Source organism: Quercus lobata, chromosome 5 (assembly GCF_001633185.2).
Source record: "Quercus lobata isolate SW786 chromosome 5, ValleyOak3.0 Primary Assembly, whole genome shotgun sequence".
In the NCBI taxonomy this organism is placed as follows: domain Eukaryota; kingdom Viridiplantae; phylum Streptophyta; class Magnoliopsida; order Fagales; family Fagaceae; genus Quercus; species Quercus lobata.
This window is the reverse complement of record NC_044908.1, coordinates 37,705,149-37,721,402: the sequence shown is the minus strand read 5'-3', so window position 1 is coordinate 37,721,402 and position 16,254 is coordinate 37,705,149. Positions and strand designations below refer to the sequence as shown.

Sequence of the window (16,254 nt, the reverse complement as noted above, 5' to 3'; positions counted from 1 at the left end):
TCATAAACCGAAAAAATAGAATGACTTTCTATAATAGACATCTAATCTGATAATGTTTAAAAGAAGAAAAGTTTTAAGTCGGTCCTTTCAGAATTTTTATAACACTGGTTGTTTCTCTCCCGCCAAATGCACCACATCAAACAATGAGGGACAACCATCTAGATAACACCATTACGATGGTGACCAAATTACCTTGTCAACATGCTAGGAGCTCAACCACAATCTTTGGCATTGCCCAATATATACCAAACAAGGTGAACACCATAGACCACAACTCAAAAACAAGAGGACAATGTAATAAAAGATGATCTACTGACTCTCCATTACTTTTGCACATATAACACCTTCCTCTTCCGTAAATTATCAATAATCAAATAGTTCCCAAAGCTACAATCCAAACAAAAAACGCAATTCTGGAAGGAAACTTTTGCTTCCAAATACTTCTCCAAGGGAAGGACTAAAATACTTAAACCCAACAAAGTCTGATAATAATTGCTCACATCAAAGCCCCTACTCTTAATAGGTGTCCAACACATTTTATCTTCACCAATACACCTCAACGAGACTCCATAAATAACATCCATAAAAATAGACAAAGTTCCAATTCCCAATCCTAAATTGCTCGCAAGACCTCCAAGTCCCAATAAAGAACCCCATTAGGGAACTACATGAGATCAGCCACATAAGCCTCCTTAACTCTACTAATTTTGAATAATTATGGAAGACACACTCTCAAAGGATTATCCCCACACTAGACATCATGCCAAAATTTCACACAAGTGCCATCTCCAATCTCAAGCTGAATGTAGCAAGAAAAAGTAGACCAGCCACTACTAATAGTCTTCCATAAACTCACCCTATAGGAGCTTGGAACAGCATTAGAGCACCAACCTCCCTCCTTACTTCCATATTTAACCCTTATAACCCTTCTCCATAACGCTTCTCTCTCAGACCCAAATCTCCACAACCATTTTCCTATTAGCGCTTCATTAAAATGTCTCAAATTTCAAATTGCTAAACCCCCAGAATGGATAGGAGAGCAAACCTTAGACCAATTCGCCAAGTGACATTTTGAATCATCTCTCAAACCACTCCAAAGAAAATTTCGTTTTAGTTCTTCCATACGGTTTGCTATATCCATCGGACTTGGGAAAAGGGAAAGGAGATTAGAAGGTAAATTGGATAAAGTACTTTTTTAAGAGTACGTTTACCCCCTTTGGAGAGAGACATCCGTTTCCATCCTGCTAACCTCTTTTCCACCTTCTCAATGATGGGATTCCAGATTGCCTTATCTTTACATTTTGCACCCAATGGAAGGCCTAAATATTTCATAGGAAGTGCCCTGCTTGCAACCCAAAGCATCTACTAGCAACTCAAAATTTGGAACCCCTCCCACAAGAACTAGTTCAAAATCAAGCACAGAAACAACAGTTGGTCAAGATCAGCATTGCAAATAACCAATGTATTATCTGCATAGAGAAGATGAGTTACCTATAAGTGATCATCTGCGGAAGTACCCACACTAAAACCAAACAAACGACCTTCCCTCACTATCTTATCCATCATTTTGCTAACTGCCTCCATAACAATAACAAACAACAAGTACAAAGGGTCACCCTGACGTAAACCTCTATAATTCTCAAAGAAGCCACAAGGAGCTCCATTAATTAAAACTAAGAATTTACCATGGATATACAGAAAAAGTATCCATTTTCTCCATTTTCTGGAAAACCGATTTGCTCGAGCATAGAAATTAGGAAACCCTAGTTCATATGATCGTAAGCCTTCTCCACATCTAGCTTGCACAACACCTCCAGAACTCCTGATTTCAGACTACTATCTAGGCACTCATTTGTAATGAGAACAAAATCCAAAATCTGCCTATTCTTAATGAAGGCATTCTGAGTCTTCGAAATGACATCCCCAATCATCTCTTCTATCGTTTTAACCAAGACTTTAGCAATAATTTTTTAAACCCCCCTATCAAACTAATAGGCCAAAAATCTTTCACCTCTACTGCATCTCAGTTTTTAGGAATCAAAGAAATAAAGGTTGCATTTAAGCTTTTTTTGAACTGACCTCCCTCAAAAAAACCTGAAAAATCTCTAGGTGATCTGATTTGATAACATCCCAGCAAGTCTAGAAAAAAGTCATAGGGAAACCATATGGGCCAGGAGCTTTGTCCCCCTCAAAATCTTTAACTACCCCAAAAATTCTACTTCATCAAAAGGCCTCACCAGCCAGCCAGCCTGGTCATCAGAAATCATGGGATTAATTGTTAGAGAAAATCATGGGATTAAGCCATTAAGGCAACAATATGCAATTCAAATTCAAGTTATTATTGATTTGTGTATGTAATGCCATTATGAATATGGATTCTATTGTTTTGTATTTTCAAAGAAAAGTGTACGGGAAAATGTAGCCCTACGGACTCTTGTCCTTGTCCCAGTGATGTATGCCATCAATTCAAACCATGTATTTCCCTTGTGTTCTCCCTCTCTTTCTTTGCTTCTGCCTTCTCTAAATTTTCTCTATTTCATTTTGATTTTAACATATTTTTTCTTTTTTTGATAGATTTTAACATATTTTTTCTCTAAATTTGTAATTTCTATTAACTTTCAAATTAATTTCAATTATAAATGACCGGCTATGCACTATAAATATGGGCAAATTGCATTCTCCAAAGTATGAGGGATGCATAAACGTTATAAGGCCACAATGCCAACAATTTCCTTGGTCACTACATTACTCCTACCCGTTAAATATTTACCTGTTTCCTTTTTCAAACAGACCACAGCCAGAAAAAATAAATAAATAAAAAATAAAATCCCCATAATATTCACCCCTCAGATTACAACAGACCATGATTCCACCCATATGCCAACTGACAGAGCAATGATGACCTAGTTCTCTCAGTATTCTGCAAATTAGCTAGGACTGTTAGTAGATTTTACTAAAACAAATGGTAGATCATTAATCATTCCAATTCCTACCAACAAAATGTTGCTTGGAAGCATGAGAAACCCCCAACCACTATAACTCCCATCTCCTCTTCATCCACCACCAATTCCACCATCACCACTAATGCAAGAGCAAAGCCAAAATTATTTTAGAATTTATATTTTCAGATTTTTGTATTTATATAGGAAATTGGATAATTGTAGACTTTTATTTGGATAGAGATTAGATTTGAGATTAGATAGGGATTAGTATTTGAGTTTAGTTAGGATTAGTTTTAGTATGTTATCTTTATCTCTTTATTTTCCAGTTCTAGCTCTATATAAGAGACTAGTTTATTTGTATTTTTAGAATAGGCGTGACTAATGAAAATTCAGATTGAATATTTTTCCAGTTGTTAGGTGCTGACTCTAATGCCTTAGGTGCTGATTCCTAAGGGTCCTTAAGTGCTGATTCCTAAGGCTTAGGCTTGGTGTTGATTCCAAGTTCTTGTTCTTTTATTTTTCTATTTATTTTCCTGCATCAATTTGGTATCAGAGCATGTAGATCCACTTTCATAAAAAATAAATAAATTAAAAAAATAATAATAATAATCTCTGCAGTGTTTCTCACCCCATCAAACCACAACCCACACAGCCAAACAGATCCAATTTCCCCAAAAAAAAAAAAAAAAAAAATCTTTGTCATGTTTCCCATTAAAGCACAGTAAGTCATTAACCCAACTGCCTGAAATCAAGACCACACACTGTGAAGCCTAGACCACAACAAGACCACACCCCATGAAGCACAGGATGACTCTAAGCAGCAAATTTAGCAATCCAGGTTCTTTTTAAAATTCTTTGCTGAAGTTTTTATTTTTTATTTTTAGAGAACCATGGTAGTACCCCAGCCACCTATTTTTTATGGATATAAAAATCAAGAGCCATAGACTTTCAAACGTTGGATATTTGAGGTGGAACAATTCTTTGCACAAGTGCATTTATCAAATGCCAAACAAAAGATGTGGTATGCCAAAACAAGAGTTGCTGGTAGAGCTTTAGATTACTGGAATCATTATGAGAGCCTTCACTTTAGATGCCATTGGTCTCAAATTACTTGGGAAAGAATGAAAGAAGATCTTTGTATTAAATATTTCCCACAGTATTTTCACAAGGATCTACAACAACCTTCTCATGGCAATTTACAAGATCTAAGAACAAGTATGAGGCAGTGCAACAATGCAAAGCTCACTCATGAAGTATTTGCCATACGCCAAGACTTAGGAAATCTAATAAAAATGGTTGAAGCCTTGGCTACTCAAATGAAGGGAAATCAAGTACCATCTCATGCAACTTGAAGAGTCTACTATAGAGCCTAAACAGCAAGAAGCTTCTATGCTTGAAGAATCCCCTACAGTGAATGAAGATCCAAAGCTTGATGAGGTCAAAATTGTTGACATGCCAATTCCACTAATTGAGTTTGTAATTCCAGACGGCATCGCCACAAAACACCAAGAGAGAGAAAACCCAAACCCTCCAACGCCAATCCACACCACGAACCACCACTAACCCACACTATGGCGCCGCCACAAGACGACGAGAGAGAGAAGGTAAGGACTCCAACGCCAATCCACACTAAAACCCACAAACCAAAACCCACGGACCACCACCACTAAACCCACACCAAAACCCATGAACCACCACTTACCCCGACCACGGCGCCGCCGCAAAGACCACGTGAGAGAGAAGAGAGGGATGAGAGAGTAAGAGAGAAGAGTGAGGGATGAGAGAGTAAAAGAGAAGAGAGAGGTTTGAGAGTGAGAGGGATTAGAGAGTCAAAGAGAGAAGACAAAGAGATGAGAGAGTAGAAAGGTTTGAGAGAGAGTGAGAGAAACTAAAAAAAAATAACGGCTCTATAAGTCGTTTAAGGACTGAATTAGTCAATTTTAAAATATTTTGGACCTATTTGGTATTTGCCCAAACCTTAGGAGTAGTTAGTGAAATTTACCCTAATAATTATCTTTGTTAGTTTACACTTATTACTTTTTTTGTTGAATGGCATGAACCATGTAAGGATATAATTCAATGAATATTTTAAACAACATATTGACATCTGCTGTCAGACTAAATAGCTTCAGGATCCCTTTAAGTCTAAACATGTATCAAGTTGGTAATTGTCAGCTAAAAGGTTCATGGTCAAACAAAATAGTAAACATGATATTGCATAAGAAGCATAGCTTATCCCAATTTAATGAAAACAACAGATTGAAGGAAATAATGGCAAACTAATATGCTTTCAATAATAGCAGCAGAATAATAGATGTAACAAACTCCAAAAAAATTAACAACCTCTGCATTGAGTGTAACAGAAGCATAACGATGGAGTTGCTTCTGTAGAGCCAAACTTCGTGCATCAGTGTTTTCCTTGTACCTTTAATAAAATTTAAATAACTAGAATAAGCACAAAATGAATAACTACAATGTCTTTTTCACATAAATGACAGATTTCTCCCATGTTTAAATTCTCTCCACTTTTAGATATTGGCCAGATCTACAATGGCCAAAATATTGCAATATTCAAATGAAATATCAGTAAAAATACCAGGAAAAAAAAAAAGAAATTTGAAAATTCAGAAGAGATAAAAATAGGAATTTATCAGCCAATATATTGGATACACTGGTTTCTCAATCAACTTATTTCTTACAGCCCCCCCAACCCCCCCTCCAAAAAAAAAAAAAAAAAAAAAAAAAAAAAGCCTATATCTTGACATGAGCTAGGAACCATAGGGATTATAAAACATACCTCTGTTCAATTATGTCAAAAAGCCGACCATATTGTCCATTTACATCATAGGGAACATAATCAGGATCTTCTTTAGCAAGTAAGCTTCTATACTCCTCATAAGAAATGTATTTAACAGCAGAGACTTCTGATTCCTATCATTAGAGAGAGAGCAAAGACATGCAATCAGATTCTCTGGCCATCAAATTATGCATGTGAAATGACAGAAAGCTGAATTTGCTTGTTAAAGCATGTCCTTTTCTATATATGATCACCAGGCAAAAGATAGAGGTCTAGAAATCACTTTTAGAATGGAGAAAAGTATCACTGAATATTATTGCAAAATCACTTTATCTAAAAAACCAACATGCTTACTAGACGAAAGAATTACTGTGTTTGAAATAAATAGTGAATTATGTCCTTTCTTTGACTCTGTTTTCTTCCATTCAATACACAGTCACACACATATGGACAATGTCATGAAATGACTAAGTTGACTTTGAGATATCAAGGAAAATATATATCAGCTTCCATGCTACATATTTTGGGAGCTAACATACATAATATACAAACACTTGCATATTTTCAACTTACTTGAAATCCAATACCATCTTTAATGCCCAATCAATGACTATAGACAAGATGGGCCTCACACCAATTATTAAGACATAATATCCTCAAGTCAAGACGGACTAAACCAAGTCAGTTCAGTCCACCCCAAAAACAATGTCAAAGCTGCATTCTACCATTGATGGGTCTCTCTTGCTTATCCATAGGATTCATGTTAATATTACCTGTATATAATGCTGAATCTAAGAAAACCAGATTTACCCATAACATCCATGTGGCAGTTGTATACTTGTATATGTGTCATGTAATCCACTGTGTCACCAGCATACAAAGTATACAGCTGCAACGTAATACTGATTGACTGTTTCATCGGAATGAACAACAATCATTACAATATGCTTATCCCTAAATATAACCAACAAATCTAACTAGAGAAGCCAAAATACTTGAATGAGGCATAAAGACTTGAGAAACAAATTATGATGCATGAATTTGCGTAAGGACAAAAGAAAAAAAAATACAACATCAACTGATTTGAAACTTCATCAGACAATAATCATTAAACTTCTTACCTGAAGAGTGAAGGCCTCCAGAGGGATCGGATCTAGAGTTGTGACAAGGTATACATCATTAAATTCATTATTGATGTATTTTCCATCATTTATGACACTGCACTTTCAGAATGTAAACCGAACGTCACTTAAGTAAAAGCAGATTAAGGTCCTTGCTGATTACAAAAAAGTAATATATACATAGAAATGATATTTGAAAACAGATATTTCATTCATATATACATATACATATAACACTTTTCTAATAATTAAAACACTAATGTATCATGTGTTGTTAAAATTAGCCACACATATGCACACTGTGCACATGTACACATGTACAGTGAAGCTTAGGCATGTTAATATACACAGCTTTCTTCTTCTATCAACTGGAACCCTCTTTTTATCCATTAATAAAATTATAACTGACATGATACACTCTTCTCAATTGTTATAATCATTTTTTTTCCCTCATTGGAGGTGCAAATGTTTACCTCTCACAGAGAAGTGCCAGCAGATGTCAGCCACATATCCATGTTCGAAAGTGTTTGACACTAAAAAGTCTAGATGTGTTTAAGATTGTTTGACATGCATCTGGCGAAGTCAGAATCGCACCATGTCAAGCAGGGATACTAATGGAAGAAAAATGGTGAAAAGGAAAGATGTTTTAGAAAGCTAAGTTGCTTAGAGAATAGAAAGAATGAACTAGCTCTTCAAGAGACACACTTTTGGAATAATACCTCATAGATTTCTTGGATTCAAATTCAACTACTTATAATGAGGACAGCCTCACTTATTTATAGATACATAGGCAAGCCGCTGATTAGCTAGAAAGTTAATTACAAGAACCTACCATGTGGCTACGATGTGATTGGCTAAAGCCTAACAAACATCTCTAACTAACTAATAGGCTATTGCACATATCACTAATAATCTATCAACTAACTAACTTTCTGTTACAAGTGAAAGAATCTACTTATCATACAACATAAACACTAGTAAACGACTAGCTTTAAAAATGAACTACATCAGGACTGTGCCTCTTTGGAACACACTTGTCCTCAAGTGTGGCTAGTTGTAAGATGATTTGGTGCATGACAGGGTAGCAAGTGATGCACATTGAAACTGTTGGAGATATGCATATGATCTAGTAGTTCCATTGATCTGCATTCTCATTAGTTGCTGTATTAAGCTGCTGTATCATGCTAGAGATTAAGGTCTGTTGCTGCTGTGTGTCAAGGCCGCAAGTGTAAGCAGCCATGTAGATGCTCTTGCATCCAACCTTCTTCATTTTGACCATTGGTTTGGGACTAGCTTTCCCCTTCGTTGGTTGCAATGTGTAACAATCTCCTTTCTTGCATAAGCTTGATGTGTTGCTCCTTCCACCCGAAATGGTTTGATATGGACATATTCTTTCACACCCAAGTAAGAGATGGCAAACATCCATGGTTGTCACATCACAAAGAACATAATCTTGAAAGTCATTAATTAAGAACACTAAGCACTTTCTAGAATCTCTAACTTCACCTCCTTTCTTGAAGCAAGATAGCTTTTGTGGTTGGGGCTGGTCTTGATTCTATTCAAGATTGTTAAAAACTTCTTGTGACACCATATTCTTGTAACTACTTCTTCTAAGCCACTTGTCATTCTACATTTCTTTCTTTGGAACTTGAAAGACGTTTCTTACTAATGATAAATCCTCTTCTTCCTCTATATGAGCATTTACTTCTTCTTCCACGTATTGATCATATACGGGTTCTTGAATGCATTCCCCTCCTCTATTGTCTTCAATTATCAATACACTATCACACATTTCTTCTTCTTCTTCTTCATATATTGGAAATTCTTCATCTTCCTGGTCTTCACAACCTTCAATCATCAAAGCTTTATCCTTGCTTTGAGCAATAACTCCCCCTTTCTTGCAATTTGTGGCCTTGTGCCCAACTTCTCCACACTTGTAGCACTTAAATGTAAAGCTTTATGCTGATTTAGGGACTGGTTTAACTATACCAGAAGTTGAAGGCATGCCTACACTATCAATCTTGAAAGGTTGTGCACTATTAGTAGTTGCCCTTCCTTGAGTGCTGACTTGGGTACTTCTACTACCACTAAGCTTGGAACTGCACAAAAGCCTTTCTTGCAAGTTGCCTCTCAAACATCAAGGCTCTATTGTAAGCTTCAAAAACATACCACAGTTGGTGCAATGATAAGGCATCTTGAATTGATGGTTTAAGACCACTCAAGAACCTTGCAGTCATTTGATCTTCACTCTCATTCAGGTCTACTTGCGCTACCAGTTGATAAAATGCCTCTATATACTCTTCCACACTACCGTGTTGCTTCAAATTATGCAGTTGTTTGTACAAGGACTGCATATAATTGAAAGGCTGAAACTGGTTATTTTCTGCTTCATCTTACACCAATCTTGGATCTTTCTTTCACCCCTCCTAACTCTTTGAACTTAGAGCTGTTCCCACTAGGCTGAAACTCTCCCTCTCAGCTTGATAGAGATCAATTTCACCTTCTTTGAATCTAGTACCTCATGGAAATCAAAGATTCTTTCTACTTGGTTAAGCCAATCTATGAATTCTTCATGATTCAAGCTACCATAGAACTTAGGTAACTCAATCTTGAAGTTTGATTCCCATTTTGGTTCTTCCCTTGGAGGACTAGGCACCAGACTTAGAACACCTCCTCTAGGCTGGCCAATTGGGTTACTAAAGTTGCTATGACTATCAATTTCAGCATCTTCAGTAGGTTCATCATCATTTCTAGGATGATAACGTTGGTTTCTTCTCACTTCCTCGGTCAAGGCAGCAAGCTGCCCCCTTAGCAGCTCATAGTCTGCTTCAATATCACTTGGAGTTCTCCTTCTTGGTGTGGTCGCGGCTGCTGCCTAGGATGAACTTGCACCTCAGGTTCATGTGCTACAAAAGCTTTCTTCTTCCTTCTATTGTAAACTATTGGTGCCATCTTCACAAATTCTTAGGCTCACTAGTAGAGAATAAGAAAATGAAATCAAGATAGGATCTTGATAGGTTCTTGATGGTAGAAAATGAAGAAACAAATTGCAAACAAACTTGAATCCTAAGGATCTCAAGCTCTAATACCAAATTATAGTGGAGGAAAAATGGTGAAAAGAAAAGATGTTTTAGAAAGCTAAGTTGCTTAGAAAAAAGAAAGAATGAACTAGCTCTTCAAGAGATACACTCTTGGAATAATACCTCATAGGTAGATTTCTTGGATTCAAATTCAACTAGTTACAATGAAGGCAGACTCACTTATTTATATACATAGACAAGCCGCAAATTAGCTAGAAAGATAGTTACAAGAACCTACCATGCGATTGCGATGTGATTAGCCAAAACCTAACAAACATCTCTAACTAACTAATAGGCTATTGCACTTATCACTAACAATCTATCAACTAACTTTTTGTTACAAGTGAAAGGATCTACTTATCAAACATAAGCACTAGTAAATGACTAGCATTAAAAATGAACTGCATCAAATACATCACCACTCTTAAAGTATTGGGAAATTTAGATCCCGGTTGACAGAATTAAAAAGTATTAAATCCAAGTTGTTAATTAGATTTATTATGAATAAACTTGTTAAAACAAACAAACATCAATATCATGTCAAAATTATGCAGCGGAAAAAATAAATAAGACCAGATATGATGGCCTAGGAAAACCAATGAAACAAACTAGTTTCACAGTAAAAAACCTGGGGGGAAACCTTCCCGAAAAGCAATCCACTGTAGTAAAGAGAAGTTTCAAATCTTGTACAAAACCTTTGTCCCTAGACCCTACAATCCCCGTAAATGAACTTACAGCAGAAACCTTCTACGCTTTAGAACCTCTGAACTCTTCAATATATGAATGCCACCCTTTTTGCACGGATCCCAGTACGTGACTAACCAATGATGCACGACTCCCAATATGTGACTAACACACCAACTTGAAGAAGATGTTAGCTGCAAAATTTTTCACTTCATCAACAATGAAGATTAAGAAGAACTTGGTTACAAAACCCTAAGGTGCAAAGACGCAGTAGCTTCTTTCAGAGAGAATAAGGCATCGGTCACCTTTTGCATATGTTCTCCTTGTATCTCTTATGTGACTGCCTCTAAAATAAGCCTTATATATGTCTAGGATTGTGAGAAATGAAACCCACACAAATACATAAGCATGGGCCAAAAACCAGATCTGGAAATCTTAATTTCGTAAAGCTCGATAGATATAGTTGTCGAGCTAGCTGTCGAGACCTCGATAGATAACTATCTGTTGAGCAGCTGTCGAACTTTAATGAATCAACACTTCTCCAATTGTTTCTTGGACAGATTTGCATGGTTTCAATACTAGACTTGAACTCTTGTTTTTTGAAATATTAAACACATCCTAGATCTACCCAAATACAAGTAAAGTACATTTTGTCAAAGGATTAGCTAATTACATAAAATAGTGACATATGTTCCTAATAAGTGAATCACATATGTCCTAACATAAAGTATCTATATGACTATTTTTATCAGTAGAAAATTTTAAATGGGCAAGTTTCTGCTACTATATGTCACAAATATGAGGTTGCAGTTATACATTGATAGTTCAAGAGTGATCTTATCTTGAATCTCATGACTTGGAACTAGTCTTTTTATACAAAGATACAAATCTGAAGTAATTTCTTCATCAAACTCAATGTAAGGACTGTTTTCCCCCCATTTTTTATAGGTAATAAAACTTTATTGAAAAGAGACTACTTCATGCAAAAAGACATGAAGTAGCCTAAAGAATTACAAAAAATACAAAAGGTTGTGTACAAAAAGATAGAGATTCAATAAACATTGGAATGGAATCTCTATTTGTGAGTCCCCAAGTGCGACACCAATCAAACAAAGTACCAACAAAATAAGCTAGAAGCCAGTACCTTGTTCTCTCCGTATCCTCAAACATTCTCCTATTCTGCTCTCACTAAATAATCCACATCAAACATAGCGAAACCATATTCCAAATGTTCGACGAGTGCTTTCCCATCCAATTCCTCCAACCAAATAAAAGATCTCTCGCCCTCTCTAGTAAGACCCAATAAATACCAAAAGATTTTAAAACAAAACACCACAAATGATAAGCCTCCGTGCAATGAATCAAAAGGTGGTCCATCCCTTCCCCACTACACTGGCACATGCAACACCAATTCACTATAGTATGTCCTCTCCTAACAAATTGTTATAGGAAAACTTTGGATTCAAGAAATGACAACTGCATGCAAAGACCAATGTGGTTGGCCTTCCTATCTCTCATCAATGATTTTAAAACATATACAAATCTTTCTTCATTTCATTAAAAATTTTCATATGACTTCTTTGGCTCTATCATCTCCTTGTATATGTAACACATAGCTGATTTTCTCTCGTTATCAACAACACAAAGAACTCAAACAAGAGGACTCATAACTTTGAAAATATGGACTATATTATTCCAAAAAGAAGGCATCAAAATAGTTTTTACTATAGTTTAGAACTTGCCTCCTTTATTCGTTTACCACAAACCCATTTTTAGGAGTAAACATTACTCTTAGGTTATACTTTTGCTTATGAATGCATTTTAGTGTAAGATATGAAGAACAAAACCTAGCTTTCTAGGCCTAACAAGCTTTCTTTGCTTTGTGAACCCTCTCGTCATATTCAACACCCCCTATAGTTATAGATATAACTAGTTGCCTGAATGGTCCCTTTCCAAAAAAAAAACCTTTCAAGGGAATTATAGGCTGCTTAGTAAGCCATGAAACAAAAACAGACCATTTTATACTAAAAACAAGTTTCTTTAATATATATATATATATATATATATATATGGCTCCAAATGAAAACAACAACAAAATTGCATAACTAATAATAAGTTTCATCAGTAAGAGAAGATGGTTTCACTATCAAATCTGTTACACAAAGGAATTTATATGCCACCACAGGAAGAAGGGTTTTGATCTACTAACCACTCCTGAAGAAATATGAATATCATTTCAAATGCATCCTTTGGAAGGACTATACCGAGCTCTTCTTGAAGTTCCCTCCTGAAAGCATACCATACATGATTTCAATGATAGGCCTAATTCATCAAGCTGTAGATAATATCTGTATTAAGAAAAAGAAGGGAACAACTTGGCGGAAGTAGGAAATATAAATTACTTAATTAGAAATAAGTATGCTCTACATAGGCAGTTCAAGAAGCAATCCTTAGAGAGAGGGAATGGGAAGGGTATGAAGACGAAATGAAAACTTTTTCACAAATGACTTCAAGAATGACAACTCCTCTATGTCTGCATGAACATGAAACAAGCTTCACTGGTCAAGGGGGTGAGCTCAAGTTCAAAGCCCACCTAGGCAAAGTTCCCTTATTGTGCCAAAAACCAAAACCAAAACCAAAAACAAAAAAAATCAACCTCTTTCTCCTACAATTGCTTCATCTTCTTTTGCTCTGCTAATGTATGACTCAAGCTTTTTTGCAGTACAAAAGTAACTAGAGATAATTTTATCAATTTAGAAGCCTTCTAGTTATCTATTAGTTAAGACAAGTCACAATGTTGAGATAACAAATAAGTAAATATGGTACTTGTGAAAAAAAAAAAAAGATTAATTTGTTATTTTTCCTTACTATGTATTTTTACAAAATTTTTTCTATTTTCTTGTAAAAACGACATTGTTTTGCATGTATTAACTGAAAAATTGTAAAGGGAGATGACAGAAGAGACACATTGATATCATTGTAATATTTGATAGTATAAATTACAAGTTTTAAAGCTAAGGGACTGATTTAGAAGCAATCCCAAACTTAGAAGGTGTAAAGTGCATCTTTTTTATAATTTGTGTAAAGTGCATTTTAACCTAACTATTATTGCAAAATCTCACCTACCAAATATCTGTAGACAAAAGCACTAATGGAGACCATAAAGAAGAGTTCGAAAATAAACAAGATTAAATACACAAAAATTTTAGAATTGTGGTCTAGTTTTGATGCAGGGCCTTCTTATCACCTTTCATAAGTTATTTTAGTTATTATTGAGTCTTAATATTATTGGTCCATTTGGATTGAGGGGGAGGGAGGGAGAGTAGAGTAACCTATTTTCAGCCAACTCTACTCTACTCCCCTCCACTCCCCTCCCTCCCCCCTCAATTCACACAAGCCCTAGGTTATTAAGGTTAGAAAGTTGTTAGTTTAGTATTAATAAATTTTTCATAAAATAGGGTATTTTAGTAATTTCCAGATTTTCTGGAATGGGCTGTAAAGGGCTGCCCTAGGGAGCCAGGAGTTTTATTTTATATTTTGAGTCCTTTCCTAATTCGTTTAGAAGTTCTTAAGCCCTTTTTTGTTTGTTTTTAGTAAACCTAGTCATTTGAGGAATAGATTAGTTAGAGTCCTAGTCATTCATAGTGAGATTGATTCTAATTAAGTTTAGCAGCTTCTTTTAAGATTTAAGGGTGTGATTTCCTTCTCCAACCTATGTGTGATTGCTTAGGAAAGCCTAGGTGTAATTACCTAGTGTTTCATCTATCTTATTTAAAGTTCTATTCATTATTTCAACACCAAACAGCCATCAACATACTCAAGATTCAATATTTCTTTACCAAGACCATTAAACATCAATCCTTACTCAAAACCCTCATCAAGAGAGTGCTAAATTCTTAAGTCCTACATAAAATTTGGTATCAGATCCCATTCAAGCTTACATCCAGCATCAAGCAATCCCATACATCACACATGCCCTCACTAAAGAAACAAGAGATTCACGTTCATCAATTGATATATCCCCTAAGAAGGCTGACTTGTGAACAGGTAGGTTCTGAAATATTTAGTGGAACAAGGCTTAACCAAAAACTATGAATCAGACAATCTAAAATCATCCTATCACGTTTATGTTTGAGTGGTTGGCTGCTTATAGTAGCCATTCTCTTGTGTCTTTAGAGGATTTAAGTAAAATTTTGATGGACTCGTTTGTACATGGCCTGTGTACTTAGGTCCTATTTCATTATTTACTTTTTCAACGAAACATTATTACTCATCAAAAAGAAAAAAGAAATTCTAAAGGCCAAGAGTATAAAATAGTTTTACCGAGCTGTTACAAGCGATGAATCGCCAGCAGATATGTGACCAGCACTGGATATATCCCATAACCCTGGCCATGAATCTTTGCAGTCAGCACGTCGCTGGAGAAGCAGTTGTTGAGTATTTTCGGCAAAAATCCACATGTGAACTGCTCGATGGTAATCTCCATCTCGATGAACATCTCCCCTAAATACATATACAATAATACAATACGGACCAATATTAATTAATTAATTTAGCCAATTATTATTATTTACCCACCCACAAACGAGATTGAGAAGGGGCGTGCGTGCCTGGGTTTGGAAATGCCAGTTTTGTGGCCCGACTTGGTGAGGACATCGAGGTGCTCTTCAGCCATTTCAATTTCCGGTGAAGATTTTGAACTCCTTCCGAAGAAGAGCTTCCCCAACAACAACTCCTCGCCTCTCTCTCGAACTTGTGGGTCAGTTGGGTTGGTTGGGTCTTGCGGTGGCCGGTTGTTATGATTGGAGAGAGAAAGAGTATTGTAATTTTGTAAGACTGTTTGATAAGCTGTTTCAAAAAGTCCATTTAAACACCATTTTAAAAATCACAAGTAAAGAGTTCGGTGAAAATTGAAAATTTTTTTTTTAAGCCGCAAACTTATCGTGCTTGGATAGTGTTTATTTGGCTGAAAATTAAAAATTAAAAATAATAAAAAATAATTTTTAATTATTGTTTATACTCACATGATACTGTCATGTCCTATGAATAACGCAAGAGGCATTGGTCAAAAAAACAGTGTAGGAGGTGCTGGTCAAAAACAAAATAAATGGCAAAGAGCCGGACGTTAAAACGCAATCTGCTATCCAAACGCATACTAAGGTCTCGTTTGGTACACCCACTCAAATACATGTTTTTAATTTTTAAACAACATTATACGTATTTTCATATACTTTTTCACCCACATATATTTTCACACATGTTTTCAAATAACAAAACACATATTTTTAAGCGTATATGCCAAACACCCCCTAAACATTTGGATAAATTATTTTAAAAGGATAAAATTTAGCTACATAATTGGTCTACAATCTTACTCAATTATCTTTTTATTGAAAGCGATTTTGACAAATCCACCATTAAATTACATATTTTTCTTATATTCTCTATACCTGCAAAATTTCTAGAAAATTAAACATTAATAACTATGTTATCAATAAATTGTTTAAATTGCAAGTTTTTGTAATTATAAATTATGCTTAAAATATAAACTTATATATCATATAATAAATAATATCTAATTGATACAAAATTTGATATGTGTATTAAGAGCATAAAGAACATGCAATTCA

At 35.4% G+C, this 16,254-nt stretch overlaps 1 protein-coding gene across 3 annotated transcripts in view; it reads right to left on the bottom strand.

Moving 5' to 3' along the window:
* The window catches only part of LOC115992249 (nudix hydrolase 3), a 56,599-nt gene extending 41,089 nt beyond the window's left edge, over positions 1–15,510 (bottom strand). For 2 of the 3 annotated variants that reach the window (XR_004092451.1, XR_004092452.1), the window contains exons 1-6: positions 15,235–15,472; positions 14,948–15,127; positions 12,834–12,911; positions 6,861–6,957; positions 5,740–5,873; positions 5,286–5,367 (exon numbers count right to left, since the gene is read on the bottom strand). Coding sequence is in view for 1 of the 3 variants with exons in the window: in XM_031116347.1 (XP_030972207.1) it covers positions 5,286–5,367; positions 5,740–5,873; positions 6,861–6,957; positions 12,834–12,911; positions 14,948–15,127; positions 15,235–15,299 (636 nt within the window). In the remaining 2 variants the exon portion in view is untranslated. Of the gene's footprint in view, positions 1–5,285; positions 5,368–5,739; positions 5,874–6,860; positions 6,958–12,833; positions 12,912–14,947; positions 15,128–15,234 lie in introns of all 3 variants that reach the window. The other variant, XM_031116347.1, reaches the window with a different exon arrangement.
* Positions 15,511–16,254: the final 744 nt, after the last annotated feature.